Source organism: Oryza sativa, chromosome 3 (genome assembly GCF_034140825.1).
Source record: "Oryza sativa Japonica Group chromosome 3, ASM3414082v1".
Taxonomy (NCBI): Eukaryota; Viridiplantae; Streptophyta; class Magnoliopsida; order Poales; family Poaceae; genus Oryza; species Oryza sativa.
In genome coordinates, this window is record NC_089037.1 from 4092326 (window position 1) to 4115352 (window position 23027).

General features: G+C 41.9%; 4 protein-coding genes across 6 annotated transcripts; all 4 read left to right on the forward strand.

Moving 5' to 3' along the window:
- The first annotated feature begins 256 nt into the window (after positions 1-256).
- Positions 257-3715, forward strand: LOC4331807 (GCN5-related N-acetyltransferase 6, chloroplastic). 3 transcript variants are annotated; one of them, XM_015774246.3, is made up of 9 exons: positions 257-568; positions 1321-1601; positions 1904-1956; positions 2076-2112; positions 2295-2360; positions 2695-2793; positions 2886-3039; positions 3153-3229; positions 3324-3715. In XM_015774246.3, the coding sequence occupies exons 2-9, from the start codon at positions 1377-1379 to the stop codon at positions 3384-3386; spliced, it is 774 nt and encodes a 257-aa protein (XP_015629732.1). In that variant the 5' UTR covers positions 257-568; positions 1321-1376; the 3' UTR covers positions 3387-3715. The 3 variants fall into 3 exon arrangements, with proteins under 3 accessions (XP_015629732.1, XP_015629731.1, XP_066164456.1); XM_015774245.3 differs by having other exon boundaries at positions 1334-1601; XM_066308359.1 differs by having other exon boundaries at positions 1334-1524; positions 1902-1956.
- A 4968-nt stretch (positions 3716-8683) lies between these two features.
- On the forward strand, positions 8684-12588 carry LOC4331809 (E3 ubiquitin-protein ligase SPL2). The gene is made up of 7 exons (XM_015774248.3): positions 8684-9127; positions 10487-10588; positions 10671-10835; positions 10928-11049; positions 11243-11362; positions 11531-11823; positions 12214-12588. Exons 1-6 carry the CDS (start codon positions 8792-8794, stop codon positions 11820-11822), a joined length of 1137 nt encoding a protein of 378 aa, XP_015629734.1. The 5' UTR covers positions 8684-8791; the 3' UTR covers position 11823; positions 12214-12588.
- A 650-nt stretch (positions 12589-13238) lies between these two features.
- On the forward strand, positions 13239-16231 carry LOC4331810 (elongation factor 1-alpha-like). The gene is made up of 3 exons (NM_001402055.1): positions 13239-13312; positions 13845-14328; positions 15031-16231. Exons 2-3 carry the CDS (start codon positions 13867-13869, stop codon positions 15910-15912), a joined length of 1344 nt encoding a protein of 447 aa, NP_001388984.1. The 5' UTR covers positions 13239-13312; positions 13845-13866; the 3' UTR covers positions 15913-16231.
- A 2441-nt stretch (positions 16232-18672) lies between these two features.
- On the forward strand, positions 18673-21534 carry LOC4331811 (elongation factor 1-alpha-like). The gene is made up of 3 exons (XM_015774251.3): positions 18673-18732; positions 19392-19875; positions 20471-21534. Exons 2-3 carry the CDS (start codon positions 19414-19416, stop codon positions 21350-21352), a joined length of 1344 nt encoding a protein of 447 aa, XP_015629737.1. The 5' UTR covers positions 18673-18732; positions 19392-19413; the 3' UTR covers positions 21353-21534.
- Positions 21535-23027: the final 1493 nt, after the last annotated feature.

Sequence of the window (23027 nt, forward strand, 5' to 3'; positions counted from 1 at the left end):
ACTCCTATCACCACCCTGGAGCTTTCCTGAAATCCATGTGTACAGCCATCAGGATAGCAAAGCACCATGAACACGAACGCGACGCTTCTTCTGTCACGTACGCCCGTCCCTCATATGGCCAATCGCGTCGTCAAATGGTCCAGAGTTCAGACAGCCATGGGCCATGGAACCATGGAAGGGAGCCGACCGGACCACCTCACCACCGCGTGACTGGACGCGGCTGTAAAAGTGGGTCCCACCCCACCCACCCGGACCCACTCTCCAGGCCCACAGAAACAAGCGAAACGGATAGCGGAAAAAAGAGAGAAGAAAAGAGAAGGGAGGGGAAGGCAAGGCATAGGTAGACCTCACCGGACGCCGACGCGGAGGAGCTCATCACTGGCCAGCTGCCGCCGCCGCCGCCACCACTGCTCCGCCTCCGATTGCTGCCGTCTCTCCTCGCGGGGTGGGTGGGGGGGGGGTGTATGGCGACCGGCTCCGTCGTGGCGCCGCCGCCGTCGCTGGCCGGCGGGGGGCGAGGGCTCCGTCGGCGGGGAGTCCTCCACCGGCGTCTCGCGGCCTCGCCTATGTGAGCGCTCTGGTTCGATTTTTTTGCCTTGTTTTGCGTCGGGTTCGTCTGGTGCTATGCCCCCCCGGTCCCGGGTCCTAGTTCTTTACAAAGAATTGCGTTCATTTCTTGCTGATTGTGAAGTAGGGGAAACTGGGGAAATGAGGAAATTACTTGAGTGGTGAAAAAAGAAATTAAGGAGGTTTAGGGGTGTTATTGATTAGTGACTTGCTGGATTTCCTTTTGCAAGTTATATTGATGGCAAGAAAGGCTGATCAATTAGTTCAATGTAGGATCACGCTCTTGCTATGTCGGATTGGTGGGTGTATTTATATGGTTACTGATTGTATTACAGTTTTACACCACACAAATATTTTTTTTGTGCTACAAATTTAGACATGAACTGCAATAAACTCCTCTCTTTGTAAGACGTAGCAGCGAGCAGTGATGACTCCTAGTACTTTGTATTTTGTGATAGTTATGAGTTGCTGTGTGGAAATTTGGAAAGTTTGGTCCAAGTAGACACCTTCATAGATGCACAATTTGGAGCTAGTACTTTGTATTTTGTGATGGTTATGACTTGCTGTGTGGAAATTTGGAAAGTTTGGTCCAAGTAGACACCTTCATTGATGCACAATTTGGAGCATTTGGTTTGATAGGCAAGAATTGAGATAGCATTGGGCACTCAGAAAAGTGCGGAGTAACTCTTACACAGCATTTATGCACTGTCGATGCATCTTGCCGTCTTCCTCATTATTTTCATACAAAATCAGCATTTTTTCCCAGGAAAGATGAACCTGTGGCTTCGACGAATGGCGGCAAAGATGAAATGGTCACCGACAGCCTCAGTGTTGCTAGAAGAGCCTCTCACCCTGGGCTTTCATCAAGCTTATCTAATCCAATGTCAGAAGTCACCACACCTTTCCATCCAGCTGCGCCATCTGATCTTCGTTTCAATCGTCTTCGACCCTCAGTTGAGGAAAGTGATTGCAAATACAAAAGATTTTTTGGCTGCTATGTTGCTCGGGAGGCTATAATTGATGAGGAATACTGGGTATATTTCTTGTCACCTGTAGAAAACATTAGATTGTTAACTCTGGGAAATACACTACTACAATTTTCGCTGACATAGCCTGTACAGGTATTTTGGAGTATTCTGATGTTTACTGTTATATGCTAATACCGTTGTCGTCAACACGCCTTTCGTTTTGCATGCTAATATTGCTCCTAAGATGAGACCACTAGCTAACACTTATGTTCCTAGTCTTTTAAGCTCACCTTTTAGTTTGTATTATGAAATTGTAATATTCACTTTAACATAAATGTGTAACTTTCCTTGTACCATCATCTTGATAGATTGCTGCATGGTTGAGAGCAGAGAATCGATATGAAGATCAGTCAAGCGATCGGTTAGTGTTTGATTTGCAAGCAAATTTTATGCAGCCTCCTCTGTTGTTTGTACTGCTTTTAACATATGATCAGTGCTATCCTCATGGTTGACATTTATTTACCATCATTTTTACTGCAGCTATGTTGAAAGCTTCAAAAGGAAGTTTGCATCGCAGGTACACGGGTAATCAATTGGTTACTAGTTTATGTCTGTTTGAAGGCAATTGGGATGCCTCCTGCTCAAATAGCTCTGCTTAAATTGACAATGTGTCAAAACGTTCCATTAATTTGCCGCCTAATGTCATTCAATACTTCATGTTGCGGTTTGTGTGTATCATTGTTGGCTATCTTTCTGCAGGAATTTCATGCATTAAAGAGGCGATGTAGCAAGCTGCAAGGAGAGAAGTATATCTGTTTTGTTGCGGTATGAGACAAAAGCTCCACGTATTTGGTCTATCAAATTTGGTATTAAATCTTGGATCCAGCATGTTAGTTCATAGGAAATACTTGCAAGGGATGAACACATGGCAAAATGACTACCACAAATCACCGTGGGGGCTTCCTCCACTGTTTCCCGGTCAAAAAAGTAAAAAGGCTACCACAACCAACAAGTGAAAAGTTGACAGTTTTTTTGTCTAATACTACAATACTTGCTATATATTCTGGTTTATAGAGTTGAACTGACTTGCAGTTGCTTTACCGACATTTTGCTTATATTTCACAATTGAAAAATGTCTGTCTCTGGTGTAATATTTCAGGTAAAAAATGATGATCTCAAGCGAACTGTTTTGAATAGCGTCGTTGGCACCCTGGATGTTTGTATAAGGCATCCTCTGCATGGGGAGACATTTCCTGCGGTATGGAAAAATAGCAGTATAGCACCCATGTTTTTTATATAACTTCTACAATTTTTTTATGGTGGAAAATTACATCTCAAAGTTCTTCCCAGGAGCCTGGAAAGTCATCATTTCATTGTAGAATATACCAGCCAGATCAGCCAAAGTTTGGGTATCTGACAAATGTTTGTGTTGCTAAATATGCACGGCGTCAAGGGATCGCCAGCAATATGTTGTTACTGGCCATAGATGCTGCAAGACTCAATGGTAAAGCAAGAAGTTGTTTTTAATTAAAAAATGAAACAATGTTATTGTGTACTAGTTAGTACATATACCAGATAATACTGATCCATCTACTGTTATCTTCAACCCTGCTTTAGGTGCTGAAGAAGTTTATATTCATGTGCATAAGGATAATCTACCAGCTCGGAGGCTCTATGATCAGATAGGATTCAGGGTATATATACTATCTTGTTTTGCTATAGTTCTAAAAAAAATCATTTGGTTATATAGGCCTAAATATAAATTACACTTCTTCTATGCGTTTGTAGATGGTTGACTTCGATGGTGCTCGTCAGTCGTCAGATCTATGCTTACTCTCCTTCAGTTCCTAGGACTTGGATTTTTAATACGATGGAGTTTTGATCCCATCTCCCTGTGCAGATGAAATGCCACTGGTCCTTGTGATTTGGAAAGCAGGACGGTGTCACGAATACATTTACAATCTTGTACATCAGGATAGTGTGAAATGTTTGTAACTTTGGAATTGACGATGGGTTAACCTATCTTGTTCTGATGCCCTGGAATGCTGTGGCATCTGAATGCTTACCAGGTTTCTTTTACAGTTTTATTGTACAGTTTGTGAAGACTGCTAAAAGTTGTTGGTCCGTTCTGTCGTTCTGTAAGGAGATAACCAATGCAAAACACCAAAGCTTGTGTTGCATTGTCGTGTGAAGTTTACCACATACGAGTACCATACTCACACTGCCAAACACAAAACCATACTCACACTGCCACACACAAAAAATGTGCAAATACCTTTCATATAATTGACTATAACTATTCACGAACTCGTTCCAAACAATGTAAGTTCATCACCAGTTAACCACTCAGCAGTTTCAGCTTCAGTACTAAAAGCACCATTGTTTGGCATATTTTTATTACATATGCCGTATCAGCGATAAATTACAATTTAATCCTTAACAATTTATGAGTAAACCACGATGAAAAAAAAAAAACCAAAACCAGCTTCGAAATTAAGTTTTAAATTTTAAGATTTGGTAAAGAAACTATGGGATACAAAATAGCCATCTGCAACCAATAACAACGGGTGAAAATTGAAACACAGCCCTATGATACAGGGTCTCCGAGAATTGGAAAACAATCGCAAGGTCCGTGCTTGGACCCTCCTCCGAGCACGATACTTGTAGAGTGACCTTTGGGTCCAATCAAAGATGATCAAATAAGGTTATTTTTCATATGAATATATCTACTATAGCACAATAAAACTTAAGTCTTCGAAGATACTCATAGGATAGTGTTTGCGTGCGTTCATGTAGGATAGGGTTTACGTGCGTGCGTTCATATGGGTGAGTGTGCGTTCATGTAGGATAGGGTTTACGTGCGTGCGTTCATATGGGTGAGTGTGCGTGTGTTGTGAATGTCTACCGTTGTACTATATAACTTTTTTTAAAAAAAAACTTATAAACCACTTCGTATTCTATCTACCACTAGTAATATGCCCGTGCTAAACGCTACGGTACTACTTTATTTGTCTTTAATAATTTTTAAAATTTTCATGTTAGCAAAAAAAAAAACTATTATATGAACTGTGCATTTGAGTTTTAATTCAATTTATGTCATAGATCAAATATATTTCATGTAAAGTATAATAATATGATATACCAATTCATGCAGATATATAATGCATATATCTGTGTTTTAAGTCATATGATATTAAAGATATATGATAATGCGTATATTTATGCCTTAAGTCATAATAATGCATAATAATATGATATATTATGCATATATCCGTGACACACAAAAAAATTAGGAATATCAAGTGAATCAGGAATGGAGTATGTGTGCTGTCAAAAAATAATATCATTACAAAGGAACAACTAAATCTTTGATGTGGTAGTAGTACAGGTCTTAGACCCTGTTTAGATGGGACTAAAACTTTAAAGTCCCTATTACATCGTATGTTTGGACACTAATTATAAATATTAAACGTAGACTATTAATAAAATCCATCCATAATCTTGGACTAATTCGCGAGGCGAATCTATTGAGCTTAATTAATTCATGATTAGCCTATATGATGCTAGAGTAAACATTCTCTAATTATGGATTAATTAGGCTTAAAAATTTTGTCTCGCAAATTAGTTTTCATTTATGTAATTAGTTTTGTAAGTAGTCTATATGTAATACTCTAAATTAGTGTCTAAATACAGAGACTAAATTTAAGTCCCTGGATCCAAACACCACCTTACTTTGAATATTTCCAAGGCTCAAATGAACAAAAACTTCTGCAATGTATTGATTATTTTGCCTCAGATTGGGCGACTAAGGATAGCAGATCTGTTGACAAACAATATGGTTCTGATTTCAGGAGACCATACCACCAATATATTGCCCAAAATTGGATATTTTTGCAATTATACGGTTTTCAGATAGCAAATAGTGCATGTGGCATTAATCACAACCTATGCATGTGCTGATAATTTCCCTTTTCTTGAGAGGGAGAGAAATTCTGTTACATGCTTGGTGATTTGATAATATAAAACTGTTTTTTGTTATATAAATTTCAGTATATACCCCTATAGGAAATAAAGCAGCATATATCCTCTCTATAGAAAAATGCAGTATATATGCTCGTAATGGTGAAAAAAAATGGCACATAGGAGACATTGCAGTATATACTTTTGTATATAAAAAAAATCAGTATATGCATTTACAGGAAACATTCAGCATATGCATCTACAGGAAAATTTAGCATACAAATCTGAAAGCATGCAAGGACTGAAGTACACAATATCCATCTATTTCTATAAAGATATTCAATCTAATTGTCTCCTAATCAACCACTGGCAATAATTTTTGGGGCATACTTTTGACTATGGTGATAAAATGATTATCCTCACCTGCAAACGAGTAGAAAATTTTAGACACTGAATGATCTTGCAGTAGAAAAATACATGTACTAACCTGCTGCTTTGCCACATGTACGTGAATACTCTGCTGCTCTCCTTCAGATGTGTTCATCACATCAGGGCAAAAGAAACCAGATGGCGGCCAGGCTGATGTGGCGACGATGGCGGTATTCAACAAGTCAATATATCCTGCAACGAGGAGAACAATGGTGTCAACTGTACATCATTGAGCAGACAGACAAACAAATCAACATGTTGTTGATGAATGAATTATCAATTGAGCATCATCCATGTCTTGTTTCAAAATCCATCTCTTTCTTCTTTGGTTGTAGTGGTTCCACTCCGGTTATGTTTCAAGGTTCGTTTTCTCTTTCTCGTTGCCACGACAATATGAGGCTTCTTCTACCAGTACCAGCAAACCAATGCCCACATAAGCAACACCTAGCTAGTAACAAAATTCATGGCTTGAATCTTAGGAACTATTAGGCTTGTTTGCCGGCAGTCAGATCTAACCTTCATCTTGCATCTAAAAATATAGTTCTATTCCTAATAAGCACTAAAGAATTAAAAGATCTGCCATCACAAAAGAGTAACCCATCTGAACTACATGGAGCTATTTACTCAAAGATCAAGATTCACAATTATTAGCTAGTCCTCTGTACTATAATGCATCAGAACAGAGCAGTATCCATCACTTAATCTGATCGAGCTTGACAATGTAATTAGCCATGTACAAATGAATAAGTGCGATTTAGATTGCACAGAAACATGTATCTTCAATGACACGGCCAGGCCGATGACATACTATTCCTTTAGCAAACAAGGACATGCCGATGACCATATAAAAACAATATATTTGTACAATTAATTGGAAATGGAGAAAAAAATTCATAAACCCCTAACATCAGTTGTTATGCATATGGATATATATAACTAATTATGGGATGAAATAGGATGGTTTCCTTCAGGACACATCCCCAGTACTTTTGAGTCTTTCACCGCTTAGTACTATCATATAATCCAATATGCTGTTATACTATACTCCACCGTTTTGTGTCGACCTACTAATACTATATCCATCCTATAGCTAGTTAATGAGAATCAATTAAGCTTCAGAAGGAGGTGTCAATTTAAAAGCAATCGAAATAATAAGCACTTGGTTAACTACAGTCACAGGTTCACAGTGCACTTGGATGCCTTCTCAAATGCCGAGATATCACTAATAGGTAAGAAATTATTATAAATACCAACTGAGAATAACATATTCCAGCGGTACAAAATGGTTTTTTCCAAGTACATGTAATACCGTGTTAATTGGTAATTTGATTACAGTTCACAGGAACCCCATTATAAAAACATTGAAAATTGGCAACACACAGTAAAGGAAATTAAGCGAATTAATTGGATATACCTTCAATGCAGGGAAGGAGGTTATGTGGGTGGGAAGCTACTGTTCGAACTGATCTGGTAACACATGATCTCATATATATGTCAGTACATTCATTTATACGCCTACCGAAATCATCCGTCAAAAGTATATACCAATAATATATACACAAGAATGATTGCAACGCTGCCCTTCTCCAATCATCATGTCATTAGCAAAATAGTGCGGTGGGTTGGAGAAAAAAAAGGAAGTTCTGCATTTGTAAACTAATGATTTTTGAGCCTTCATATCTTTCATCTAAAAATATTGTTCTATTCCTAAGCACTCAAGCATGCTACTCTTGACATCAGTTGTTACTAAGCACTCAAGCATGCTACTCTTGACACCATAGTTTTTCAATAATTAAGCAGAACTGAGAGTCATCATGATAAAAATAACATTACATGCATTGAGGGGCAGTAATATTATATAGAACAACACGCAGAGCATGAATCAGATAAGTCTCAATTCAAAACTAATTTATGAACATTTCAATTGAATTCCCAACCTGAAGTCGCAAATCCTTGTTGTTGGTGGCTCGCCTCCAGGGACTGCAGTGTGGATGTGGTTCGGCTGTCCTCGCTGTGGATCGGCGGTCGGCAGCGACCGCGGAGGAGATAGTCGGCGTGGAGTAGATCGGCGATGCGGGCGGCGGAGGCTGTCGGCAGCGCCCGCAGAGGAGGTTGTCGCTGGCTTCCTTGGCTGTCCTCGATGTGGATGTGGATCGGCGGTCAGCAGCGCCCGCGGAGGAGAAAGCCGGCGGTCGTAGATGTGGATCGACGATTGGCGTGAGGGACGAGGCAGCGTAGCCGGTTGGCGTGGGGTCGGGGCGTCGGCGTGAGTCGCGGCGGCGTCCGGGATCGGGCGAGGCGAGGCGACGGCGGCGGCGTCCGGGAGCGGCGGCGTCGATCTGGAGGCGGTCGGCGGGGAGGGGCGCCGGCGGCAAAGGCAGGGCGTCGGAATCGACGGCGCCGGTGGCTGCGCTGCAGTTGGCGTGAGAGGGACGGAGCGAGGAGGTTGGGCGAGGGGAGGCGGAGCGATCTGGGCGAGCGGCGTGATTTTCGGCTGAGGTGCGGTGGTTTCTGCTCGCGGAGGTTGAGGGGGTACGTGGGATGATAGGAGCCATTGGATTGGATGATTCTGGACCGTCGGATTTGATGAATGAGGTTTGTATAGGAGTGTAGTTGGTGAATTATATGGTAGATAGATGATCGGACGGCTCACGGCTGGGAGGAGGAGTAGCGCAACCAATCTCGAAGGTTCGTATAGGTCCACGAGGGCGGGACCAGCTGTAACCGTGAAATACCCAGGCTGTCCACGGCTCGGCCCCAAATCGGCAAAATCGCCACCGCACACAGGAGAGGACACAGCGACGAAAGCAGCGAAGTCGGCGGCGCGTCGCGCCCCCACCGCATCGATCGCCTCGCCCCGGTGAGCCATGTCGGCGCGCGACAGGGAGACGGCCGTGGCGCTGGCCCGCCTCGCCGCCGCGCTGGACGGGGCGGTGCTCGGCCTCGGCACGGCGGCGCTCGCCGTCGCCTCGTGGGTCAAGTACCTCGCCGCGTCCGGGCAGCTGCGGCGCATCGCCTCCGCGCCGGCGGCCGCCATACCCGACCTCCGCTCGCTCCTCGCGGAGTACGGCGGCGGCGGCGGCGACGGCGACCAGCCGATCCTCGCGGTGGTGCGGGGCCACGTCCGCGCCGCCCCCCGAGGCAAGTACCTCGTCCCCCCAGGCTCCGGCGAGCACTGCGTCGTCGCAAAGCATACCCAGCTGGTGAGTCGCTCGCTGAGAAGTATCTTGCGCCCGGCGCTTAGAGCTAGGGTTTACGCTTAGGTGGTACGGATGCTTAGCAAGGGTGTGGTTTCCAAATCCAATCATAAATTCTCAAGGGTTCTGTGCGTGCTTAATGACTGTTCTCGTGATGATGAGATTATATGGGAACGCTGAAGATTCCGATTAAACTGTAGAGATAAGCATGTTTAGGCATTGGAGTACGAAGTAGTCGTGGAGCTTTTGTTTGGTTTCATGTGCTGTATTGCAAATCTAGATAGAGGCCTTAAATTGTAGAAATCTTTGAGAATTTCAGTGCATAAGGCTATAATGTCTGTTTGTTTTCATTACTCTCTGTGTGTAGCTTCTAGGAGTAGTCGAGTAGGAAGGTACGTGGTTGGTATTCCCTTGTGCATAATAATTAGATAGTTTGGGGAAAGGGTAGATGCTTGTGGTTTCCTTGTCAGGCTATTCTTGTGCTCAATTCTGAGGTTTGACAACTAATTCGGAAAGTTTGGCAATATTGATTATTAATATGCAAAATAGCATTTGGCTTCTGTTGCATTGGGAATCAGATGGTTAGTACCGTATATGAGTTATCTGGTTGCAAGATGCCTACTAGCTGCAAAATCAATCTCCTGTAACCCTGTTATGCTTCCATGGATTTGGGTCTTAGGAGAGTGTTGTTGTTAAAGCCCGGAAGTAATGGTAAAATGCAGCAGTTTTGACTTTTGATGTTATCAGTTGATTCAAATTCTAGTGTGATGTTGTAATCATAGTAGATGGTTTTAGAATGAAAAAGGACTAGGAATAAATTGAAGAAAAGTTTATGATTTTGTTTTTTGTTGCTACAGTGGCATAGAAGACTTGGGTTAATGTTCTGGATTGCTTCTGGATTTCTGTGGAAACAGTATCCTGAAGCAAAGTTCCAGTTATTGATTTTGTTGTAAACTTCAGAAAAAGCAAAGGTTTATATGCCGTGGTAATGTGGCGCAAACTGCTAAGCTACTTCTGAACACATTATGGGTATGTTCAGCTGCCGGGGCTGCGGCTGCACTGCAGCCAACCGGAACATTCCGGTAAGCACAAACACAGCAGCAGCCGCAGCTGCAGTCCTGGCCTGCCAAGTTAAGGATCCTCATGGATTAAAATATACATTGACTTGCAATTAATTTGCCATTTCCCTTCTTTTGTTACCAAAGTAGTATATATGAGTACAAATATACAATGGCATTTACTTTATCGCTATACGCCTAAACTTTGCCTTTATTTTTTCCTTTCTGCTTTTACAGCTGTTTACCTGTTATTCTTTCCCTGTATGGATTTCTCTAACTAGTGCTATGTGATGATGTACTTATGCAGTGCTTGTTCAATGAATGGAGAGGCATCTTTGGGTGGACCTTTGATCTGCATGCTCTCTTTTTCAAATCAATTAAGGAGCAGATTATAACATCATTTAGATGGGTATACCATCTGTACTTTGTAAGCTGGTTATTGTTTGAATAATCTTGGCCTCAAATGTTAACCATACCTTTCCTTTTGCAAGGTTCCATTTGTTCTTGTAGATCCTGAAAACATGACTGGAATGGTCCATGTGAAGTTAGACAGGGCAATGCAACCATTACCTCTTACAACTGTGTATCATAAACTTACCCCAGTCGACTCAACTCCTTACACATTGTTTCAGACTATTATTGGCAATGGTTACCCAGTAAGTTCCTGGCTGTATATTGGACCTTTTTTTTGTATGGAATATCAGCACAGGGATATATATCTTGAGCTATGCAATTGTTCCTTCCATAGATTGCGTTGTTGGATGAGGAAAAGATACTTCCTGTTGGAAAGGAGATTACAGCAATAGGCTATATTCGACCTCATAAAGCAAGTGTTGAGATCAGCTCATGCTCAGAAATACCTTTTTTCTTGTAAGGGTTCTTTTGTTTGGCATGTGTTTTCATATCTTATCTTTCTTTTACTGATACTCCAGGATTCCCAGAACATTGGTAGTTTATAATTTATATGGCTAAGATATCTCTTGTGGTTAACCGAAGTAGGACATGCATATGAAGATATTCTTTTGGTTGAGTTTTATTGCTTTTTTTAACTCTTTACCTTCAGGTCTGACCTTACCAAGGATGAGATGGAAGCCGAGTTGTCTTCTCGTGCTAAAACACTCTTTTGGGCTAGTGTTGTTCTTGGAACAATGTCAGTTTGCTTGCTGGGCTTTGCGACTTACAGGTATCAAACTGTGACATTTTTGCAATTGTTAATGATTTTATTGGTTAGTATTCAATTAGTATTTAGTTCTGAGGATAATCTACAGCTTGATACTTCAATCTTACTCTCTTTGTTAGTTATTTCGTACATCTTGTGAGTTCCAGATGACTTGATGTTGTACTGATGCAGGAGCTGGAAGAAGATCAAAGAGCGGAGGGAGGCAAGGCAAGCCCAAGAGGTATTTCGACAAACTACTGATGAAGTTACAGACGATCAGTCTAGCGATGAAGAGGCTGGTGAAATGGGAGACGGGCAACTATGTGTTATATGCTTAAGGAAAAGAAGGAAGGCAGCTTTTATTCCTTGTGGTCACCTTGTCTGCTGCTGCAAATGTGCACTGATTGTGGAACGTCAGTTCGACCCATTGTGCCCTATGTGTCGGCAAGACATCCGATACATGATAAGGATCTACGACAATTGAGGTACGTGACAAGTTTTCTTTTAGCCTTTTGGAGAGGGACTACTCATGATGTTTGACTCACTTAAATTGCAACATATTACTTGGGTTACACTAAGGAAAATCTGCAAGTGTATCCTTTTTTGGCTGTTCTGTCACAAGGAAATGAAATTCTTGCCGATGTGAAAATTATTTTTTTGGCAGACAACTCCTGGTTAAGCTTTAAGCTAAACAGTAAGTAGATGAACAGCACTGTAGATACATGTTTAAGTGAATTTAGTTTCCTGCAATAGGCATAAAATGTTAACTCTTCTATGGAGGAGCATTAACTGTTAGCCGCATTAGCCTGACTTATTTGATTTTTAGCATCTGAAATAGTGGAATTTGGAGATGACTTATTTGATATTTGTTGCAGGCTTCTTGATGTTTTGCTGATAACCCTTCGACACTGTATGGTCACCCAGATTGTCTGCGAGCCTGAAGACCTCAACTGATCATCCTGCGTGCACTAGTCTAAGCTACTTGGCTAACAAAACTATGTTACCCTGAATTTTGTGTATATATATGACGTGTTAGTCACTCCCAGGAGAACTCATATGGGCAGAGATCACCGGATACTTTTCATAGTCGCATAGAATCCTGTAGCTAGCCAAACTGCCAGAGTCATGAGCTGACGCCTATAGTTGCAATTACAGTACTACCAAGTTTTTGTTGGCTCTCCCTTCTCATGTCTGTGCATTCTGTAAAGATGGTTTTGCCGCTAGCAAAAGTATGATGGTTCGGATTTTTATTCTTGTTCTGCTGATCCATGAATTTCCAGTTCCTGGTACGAGTTTCAGGTTGTCGTGTTTGCAAATTTGTTTCAGGACTCGGGAGTACGCAGGAGATTACCGAGTGATAGAATTTCGCCACTTAAAGAGAAAGACAGCTGTGCTGGGAATCTGGGACATGAATAAAATGAAATTGTAAATAAAGTATCTGCTATACAATCCGCACTATGAGAGCTTATTCATATGTGTTTATATAGTTGAGTGCACACGTATATTTGAGAGTTTATGTGCTTATACAGATGAGTGCACATGTTATTTGAGAGTTTGCGTTTGTAGTGTATTTCGATTTTTTTAAAAAAAAGAAATCAATAAGGGAGTCTACCGGTAGAGAGGCGAAAACATTGATTTTTCACCAGCGAGGAGATAAACCTTGTAAACCTTTTTCTCTAATCCAAAAACAAACTTGAATTATGTGTACTTACTTGCGCCCTGCGAAACCTCCCGAGACTTAAACGTAACGCAAACGTTTGAACAGGCTGACCGCAGGATTAACATCGAACGATCAATACTGCAACGCAACAACAACCATCAGACAAAGATCGGACGGCTAGGAAGGAACCCTAGCACCCGTGAGTGCCTATATAAGAGACAATCCTCTCGCCCTAATCCCTCCCCTCTCCCATCTCACCCCGCCGCCGCCGCCGCCGCAGCCTCCTCAAGGCTGCTCCCATCCTCTCCTTCGAGGTCAGCTGCAGATCTTCTCTCTTCTCCTTGTTTGCGCCGGTTCATGGTAGTTCGTAGCCGTAGATCTGATTCGATGGAGCGAGGTTTGGGTGATTTGATGCCTGGGCATGTTGTTTTTGTCCATTATTAGTAACTTTTTCTGTGTATTCGTCTCACTGCTATGATCTTAGTTTGCTGTTCGTTGACGCGATGATTTATTGACTTGTCGGTGAATCATTTATGTACGTTGAAAATTATCGGTAGAATCGGACTATTAACTTGATGTGCTGCAGAATCATGTACATAAGTTGAAAATCATCGGTAGAATCAGTAGAAGTATTTCTATCTAGAATCCGTTCGAATATCTCTGTTTTTATGTTCGAATAGATGGTGTTATCGTCTATGCCTGGTTCGGTTTGGTCGATTACTGCGCGTTAGCACTTATAATTGATGTCGAAGTTCATCTGATCTGTGAGCTTGCCTGTAATATTATTTGGAGTTAGAAATTATGCACGCCTGTTGTTTCTAATCTTTGTTTCGTTCTGTTTTGCAGTTAGCTTCCTCCTTATTCAACCATGGGTAAGGAGAAGACGCACATCAACATTGTGGTCATTGGCCACGTCGACTCCGGCAAGTCGACCACCACGGGCCATCTGATCTACAAGCTTGGAGGTATCGACAAGCGTGTGATTGAGAGGTTCGAGAAGGAAGCCGCTGAGATGAACAAGAGGTCCTTCAAGTACGCGTGGGTGCTTGACAAGCTCAAGGCCGAGCGTGAGAGAGGTATCACCATCGATATCGCCCTGTGGAAGTTCGAGACCACCAAGTACTACTGCACGGTCATCGATGCCCCTGGTCACCGTGACTTCATCAAGAACATGATCACGGGTACCTCCCAGGCTGACTGTGCCGTGCTCATCATTGACTCCACCACTGGTGGTTTTGAGGCTGGTATCTCCAAGGATGGCCAGACCCGTGAGCACGCTCTTCTTGCTTTCACTCTTGGAGTGAAGCAGATGATCTGCTGCTGCAACAAGGTATATATCTGTAGTGTTTGGTCTTTTGTTATGATTGATGAGCCTAGCACTTGTTTATACATATTTGTGATGCTATTGCAGAAACTTTTGGTTACATAAATGATTTACTGCTATATTCAGTTGGAAATTGGAAATGAACATATTCGTGATGCTATTCCAGATATTCTTGTTTTCTGTTATGATTGATGAGCAACTTCTGTGAATATTCATGATGCTAGTCCTGAATACTGTTGATTACATCAATGAAGTAGCATTTTCTTTTATTGATTTATCCCTCTGTGCTAGTTTTTCTGACTGTCTACCTTCTATGCATCTAAGACTGCAATTTACCATGCATCTAAGGCTGCTACTGTTGATTGTTGCTTTTGTTATGACTGTCTGTCTTTATGATGCATCTAAGATTGCAATTGTTGTTGGTTGCTTTCCTGCTACTACTAGCTTTAGTAATTTACTGCTGCAAGAAACTATACATATCTTCTGTTAGATTTGGTTAAGTTCATTTAGATATCGTGCTGTATGTTACTTTATACTAGACTTGTATTGATGTTGCTGTCCACCTGTATTTCATTACATATTGGTTGCTATTATTTCATTTTTTGTATCTTATATGGTGTTTATAATATGTTTCATACCATTTGTAGTTAGTAATGTATTTGTATGCTGGTGCCTGCCCCTGATTTGTTTTCCTTTGTTCTGTTACAGATGGATGCCACCACTCCCAAGTACTCCAAGGCCCGTTACGATGAAATCGTGAAGGAAGTCTCATCCTACCTGAAGAAGGTCGGCTACAACCCTGACAAGATTCCCTTCGTTCCCATCTCTGGGTTTGAGGGTGACAACATGATTGAGAGGTCCACCAACCTTGACTGGTACAAGGGCCCCACCTTGCTTGAGGCTCTTGACCAGATCAACGAGCCCAAGAGGCCATCAGACAAGCCCCTGCGTCTTCCCCTTCAGGACGTGTACAAGATCGGTGGTATTGGCACCGTGCCTGTGGGTCGTGTTGAGACTGGAGTCCTCAAGCCTGGTATGGTGGTGACCTTTGGTCCCAGCGGCCTGACCACTGAGGTCAAGTCGGTTGAGATGCACCACGAGGCTCTCCAGGAGGCTCTTCCTGGTGACAACGTCGGGTTCAACGTGAAGAACGTTGCGGTGAAGGATCTGAAGCGTGGGTACGTGGCCTCCAACTCCAAGGATGACCCTGCCAAGGAGGCTGCCAGCTTCACCTCCCAGGTGATCATCATGAACCACCCTGGCCAGATCGGCAACGGCTACGCCCCAGTGCTGGACTGCCACACCTCCCACATTGCCGTCAAGTTTGCTGAGCTGGTGACCAAGATCGACAGACGATCTGGTAAGGAGCTGGAGAAGGAGCCCAAGTTCCTCAAGAACGGTGATGCTGGTATGGTTAAGATGATTCCCACCAAGCCCATGGTTGTGGAGACCTTCTCTGAGTACCCTCCTCTTGGTCGTTTTGCCGTGCGGGACATGAGGCAAACGGTGGCTGTTGGCGTCATCAAGAACGTGGAGAAGAAGGACCCAACCGGTGCCAAGGTGACCAAGGCTGCCGCCAAGAAGAAATGAGCCTCGTTCAAGTGGTGCTTTCCATATCTGCATTTGAGATATCTAGCTCTTTTAGTACTCGTTAAGTTTTGTCGACGGTCATTTCAGTTGTTGCATTGACCGTTAATATCTGCTCGCTTTGTGCACTATGTCAGTCATTTAAAACTCTATTTTCTGTTCGGTTTAAACTTGGATGTTAAGACTTATTATTGCCCTTCGACTGTTGTGGAATGCGAGTATACATTGCTAATTCCTTTGTCTTTATTTTCGCTTGTGCTATTCGCTGTTTCTGCTGCTATTGGATACTGGATCGTCTTCCTGTTAATGAAAAGTGAACTTTTTGAAAGGTATTGAAAACTGAAAACCGAGTGGGTGTCGGTTTAGCATATTGTTTTGTTTAGTTCTTTCTGTCCCATAATTGTTTGGGTTGAATTATGAATTGATTGGGATTTAAATTTTTGAGATTTTGTTTACCGGCCAAGCTACCGAAGTACTACAGGATGAGGTGACACATCTGACTGTTTACCGCTGAAATTATTCTCATGGGTCGTGTGATTTCTCCCGGATGCCTATATAGGAAATTGAGTTCAATAAAAAACGATATTTAATCATTAGCGAATGACTAATTAATTGTTAATAATTGTGACTTAAAATATAAATTGGAGTATGATTTAAAATAACTTTCTTTTTTAAAAAAAAAAACGAGCGAAAGGTTGCTTACAAACCTTCTTCCTCCTTTGTACCGGGCTATACAGGCATGGGAGAGGAACTATGGACGAGGGCATGACTCTAGTTGTGTGCTACCTCGGCGTCAGCAACACGAGAGGGAGAGCTCGTCATCTTTATAGGCCGAGGAGGTCGGTTACTGGGAATGGATAGAGGAAGAGGACGACTATGCCGCGACGGGTCTAGTGATGATGAACCGATGGCAACACCGGACATCGGCCTTCAACTGGCCAACGACATTTGTTTGTGCGGCGGCAATGGCTTGCAGGTAACACGCAACTAGTGAGGTGTAGAAGGGAGTTGGATTGGTGGAGGGAAGGAAAAAAGAATGCATGGGCCAAATATAAGGGATTTCTGCCCATATTAATAGGGACTTTGTAATTTTTGAAGGGATGGTTTGAATATGATTTAAAAGAAATGGGATTTGGGATAAATTGTTTAGGGACTATATGAGTTTGGAGGATGAATTTAAATAAGGTTTCATGGGCTCTAGGGGTGTTTATATTATTTTTGGAATAGGGATTCAAAGGAATTTAACTTTATGGCAATGATTGGAGGACTAGGACAATAGGATTAAAAATAAACTAAGGGTTTTATAAAAAAAAATGAAAGAAATTTAGATGAGAGGCTTTAAATATTGAAATAAAACATTAAATATTTAGGTCAAAGATAATAAAAGAAGATAAAAAGAAAACAAGATGGCTCCAATTTAAATGAAAATCAAGGAGGGTGAAATAAAAACTTTTTCGCATAATTTTTTCTTAAAATTTTGAGTACGTTACAGAGTAGGCCACACATTCAGCTAGGTGTGGTAAAACTAAACCAATTCACTATGTGCGTGATTGGATTGAGCGGCATGTGTGGCAAGCTACTTTATGCCCCATTCTTGATGGGTCCTCACTTATGCTTGCCCCAAGGCTTAACGGTTTCGGAGGCTTAGCATGGCAAGCTCTCAAACATACTCAGGCCCGGTTTAGTTTCAAACTTTGAACCCCAAAAACGTCACATCGAACTTTTCTACACACACAAACTTTCAACTTTTTCGTCACATCGTTCCAATTTCAATTAAACTTCTAATTTTAGCGTGTAACTAAACACACCCTCAGCTCATGGCGGGCCTTGCTAAGGGGTCGGCCCATGGGCCGACGAAACTAGCAGATAAAGGAGCTGCTAACAAAAGTTATAATATCTAATAGTGATACGAATCAAATCTTCCCTTGGGCTTGGGTCATCTGGTGTTTCATGGAGCAAGTATAATAGGAGAACCGAGACTAAGGAAAGGGGGTTAGATCATAGGTGTTACACATCCAGATAACCATAAAGCTTTATAATCCCGTGCGTTCACTTGATCTAGCGATTTAGGGGGGTTCCCTAACCTCATACTTATTCCTAACTACTCCCTCCGTTTCAGGTTATAAAATATTTTGACTTTGTTCAAAGTCAAAATGCTTTAAGTTTAAAAGTTTGTAGAAAAAAAGTAGTAACATTTTCAACACAAGACAAATTTATTATGAAAATATATTCAATTATTGATATGATGATACTAATTTAGTATTATAAATATTACTATATTTATCTATAAACTTAGTTAACCTTGAAATAGTTTGACTTTAACCAAAGTTAAAATGTCTTATAACCTGAAACGAAGTAAGTAATAACTGTCCGCTTAAACTCACTGAATGGGGCCTTGGATACTCCACAATCCAGATCATTTTGCCCGACACCTTGGTCTCAAAACAACTATATAGACCGGTGCAAAGTGACTATTTGCAACTAAACGCCCATCTACTTGTTGCAAATCTACTTCTCCCAAACATCCTCCTCTAAAAAAAATTTAAATATACTTATCACTTGAGCGCTGCGAAACCTACAGAGACTTGAACGTAACGCAAACGTTTGAACAGGTCGACCGCAGGATTAAAATCGAACGGTCAATACTGCCACGCAACAATAACCACCAGACAAAGATCGGACGGCCAGGAAGGAACCCTAGCACCCGTGGCTGCCTATATAAGAGGCAATCCTCTCGCCCTAACCCCCTCCTCTCTCCCATCTCATCCCAGCCGCCGCCGCCGCAGCCTCCTCCTCTCGCCATCTCCCGTCCTCTCCTTCAAGGTCAGCTTCAGATCTTCTCACTTATCCTTGTTTGCGCCTGTTCATGATCGTTCGTAGCTGCAGATCTGGTTTGGTATCGCGAGGTTTGGGTGATTTGGTGCTTGGGCATGTTGTTTTCGTTCATTTTTTATTGTGTATTCGTCTCACTGCTGTGATCTTAGTTTGATGTCCGTTGACGCGAAGATAAACTTGATTTGTCCGCGAATCATGTGCGTATGTTGGAAATTATCGGTAGAATCGAACGATAAACTTGAGTTACTGCATAATCATCTACATAAGTGGAAAACTACTGGTAGAATCGGTAGAAAATCTGTATCTAGAATCCATAATTTGTTGTTAAACTACTGCTGAGTAGATGTTGTTATTGTCCGTGCCCTGTTCAGTTGGGTACTGAAATTCTGTATCTAAAATCCAATCCGTAAATTTGTTTCTGTAAATTTGTTATTGTGCTACTGCTGAGTAGATGGTGTTATTGTCTGTACCCTGTTCGGTTGTGTCGATTACTGCGCGTCTGTGTAAATCTCATGCTGATTTTGATGGCTATTAACGTTCTGTGGATGTCCAAGTGATCTGATCTGAGATCTTGCCTGTGATATTTATTTGGAGTTAAAAATTATACAGAAAATTGTTTCTAATCTTTGTTTTATTACGTAGAACAGTCAGCTACCTGCTTAATCAACCATGGGTAAGGAGAAGACGCACATCAACATTGTGGTCATTGGCCACGTCGACTCTGGCAAGTCGACCACCACGGGCCATCTGATCTACAAGCTTGGAGGTATCGACAAGCGTGTGATTGAGAGGTTCGAGAAGGAAGCCGCTGAGATGAACAAGAGGTCCTTCAAGTACGCGTGGGTGCTCGACAAGCTCAAGGCCGAGCGTGAGAGAGGTATCACCATCGATATTGCCCTGTGGAAGTTCGAGACCACCAAGTACTACTGCACGGTCATCGATGCCCCTGGTCACCGTGACTTCATCAAGAACATGATCACGGGTACCTCCCAGGCTGACTGTGCCGTGCTCATCATTGACTCCACCACTGGTGGTTTTGAGGCTGGTATCTCCAAGGATGGCCAGACCCGTGAGCACGCTCTTCTTGCTTTCACTCTTGGTGTGAAGCAGATGATCTGCTGCTGCAACAAGGTATATATCTCTAGTGTTTTTTCTTCTGTTATGATTGATGAGTCTAGCACTTGTTTGTTCACATTCGTGATGCTATTCTAGATACAATGAAGTAGCATAATATGTTTTATTCACTATGCATCTAATACTTCAATGTTTGATTCTTGCAAGCATATCTGTCTTTTATGATTGATCTGCACAGCACTTCTGTACATATTCATGACGCTTGTCCTGAATACTCTTGATTACATCAATGAAGTAGCTTTCATTTGAACGTCTAGTTGTTTGTTACTTTATACTAAACATCTATTTGATTGGTTTAAGTTATATTTTAAATTATCTGGTTGTGGTGTTGTACTTCATTTTGTCATTTTTATCCTGCTGGAAGTTGCAGCCCCTGTCCTGTTTCATTACATCTTATCTGGTCACTGTGTATCTTATATGCTGTTAAGTACCTTTTGATACTCCTACATCTGGTCCCTGCTCTTGTATATCTTATATGCTGTTTTAAGTATTGTTTCATATGATCATATCTTGTATGGTTATCTTTGTTTGGTTGCCAACCGACCCCCTGCTGAGGAAAGTTATTGATTTGTTTTCCTTTGTTCTGTTACAGATGGATGCCACCACTCCCAAGTACTCCAAGGCCCGTTACGATGAAATCGTGAAGGAAGTCTCATCCTACCTGAAGAAGGTCGGCTACAACCCTGACAAGATTCCCTTCGTTCCCATCTCTGGGTTTGAGGGTGACAACATGATTGAGAGGTCCACCAACCTTGACTGGTACAAGGGCCCCACCTTGCTTGAGGCTCTTGACCAGATCAACGAGCCCAAGAGGCCATCAGACAAGCCCCTGCGTCTTCCCCTTCAGGACGTGTACAAGATCGGTGGTATTGGCACCGTGCCTGTGGGTCGTGTTGAGACTGGAGTCCTCAAGCCTGGTATGGTGGTGACCTTTGGTCCCAGCGGCCTGACCACTGAGGTCAAGTCGGTTGAGATGCACCACGAGGCTCTCCAGGAGGCTCTTCCTGGTGACAACGTCGGGTTCAACGTGAAGAACGTTGCGGTGAAGGATCTGAAGCGTGGGTACGTGGCCTCCAACTCCAAGGATGACCCTGCCAAGGAGGCTGCCAGCTTCACCTCCCAGGTGATCATCATGAACCACCCTGGCCAGATCGGCAACGGCTACGCCCCAGTGCTGGACTGCCACACCTCCCACATTGCCGTCAAGTTTGCTGAGCTGGTGACCAAGATCGACAGACGATCTGGTAAGGAGCTGGAGAAGGAGCCCAAGTTCCTCAAGAACGGTGATGCTGGTATGGTTAAGATGATTCCCACCAAGCCCATGGTTGTGGAGACCTTCTCTGAGTACCCTCCTCTTGGTCGTTTTGCCGTGCGTGACATGAGGCAAACGGTGGCTGTTGGCGTCATCAAGAACGTGGAGAAGAAGGACCCAACCGGTGCCAAGGTGACCAAGGCTGCCGCCAAGAAGAAATGATCCTCGTTCAAGTGGTAGTTTTGTGCACGGCCATGGCACTCGTTGCATTGACCGTTATTATCATATGCTCGCTGTGTGCACTGTGTCGTTTAAAACTCTCTATTTTCTGTTCGGTTTAAACTTGTTCTGAGCCTGATTATTGCCCTTCGGCTGTTGTGGAATGCGGGTATTTACATTGCTAATTCCTATGTCTTTATTTTGGCTTGTGGCATTCGCTTGTTCTACTGCTATTGAAAACTGTAATCTGTTTCTGTTATTAAAAACTGAACCTTTTCTTCTGCTATTTGAAACTGAAGCGAGTGGGTTTCAATTTGCTGAAATCCTGCTACTTGCTATTTAAATTATTTATGTTCAATTTCGTTCAGTCCCATATTTGTTGGATTGAGTGAAAAACTGACTACTCTGGTTTCGCTTGAATTATGGAACTGATACGATAGCACACCGTTTCAATTTCTCCGGTTAAGTTCTTTCATTAACAGTTTAACTCTGAAATTAGTTCCGTTATTACAATGATAACTTTTGATGAAAACAAACTTTTGCTCCCTTCTTGGTAATGTTTCGGGACCGTGAGAATCCACTCAATACAACAAACTTTTGTTAAAGTAAAATGGTGGATTCGACTGATTTAATTTCATCTCTAAAATGGATGAATTCTTCAAGATAGGTTTGGAGTAGTTGGTATTGACCTTTGATGAATTTAGGTCAAGGAATTTCTATTTTTATCACTCTGTATTTGCGAGATATAAATTTACAAGATCTATATGAATGTCAAACTATTTAAGCTCTATTTAAATTTAGATATGGTTTATGTCCAAGTTCTGTTGAATTTCAACGATAACTGCATAGAGTATGATTTCCCTAAGGTGCCTAATTTTGTGATTCTAACAAGTTCTATTTCAGCTCATTTTGGAGCTGGCATCTATTTACTTTTAATTTTACAAGTTTTAGATAAAAATTAGGATATTTATATGCTACATAGTTTTTAGAGGTGTCCTATGTAGCATAAGTGCCAGATTCTAATCTACAGTTATAAAGAGTAGCCGTAACAAAATTTGGTTGTTCTTAATTAGAACTTAGGATGAATTCCTTGCGAGTATTACAAGGCTCTGTTCGCAAGAAAAGGTTTCCAACTCAAACATTACGTATGGAAAACGGAACAGTCTATTAGCACGTAATTAATTAAGTATTTACTATTTTTTTAAAAAAATAGATCAATATGATTTTTTTAAGCAACTTTCATAAAGAGACTTTTTTTTTATAAAAAAAACGCACCAATTTAACAGTTTGAAAAGCGTGCGCACGAAAAACGAGAGTAGGGAGTTGGGAAACAGCTCTTGCAAATAGAACCTAAGTCTCGGTACATATTATAGTAATTATTTACTACACAGTACTTAGAGGGATTTCCCATACCGAAAGTGCATAATTTTAGTTTACAATATTAACAAGCACAATTTGTTTAATCTACTGAGATTTGATTCATCCTATTTGGAGCTAAAATGAAATTTCTATCAATATATAGGCTGAACATATTTTTCAGCTGAACAATTAAAGCTTTAGCTACTTTCATTATATTTTCCAGATTTTAAAAACATCGGTCCACCTGTAAGTGAGAGCCAATATGCAAAAATGCCCCTGGTTTTCACGAGGAGTCAACTTTGCACTCCCTCACGTAGTC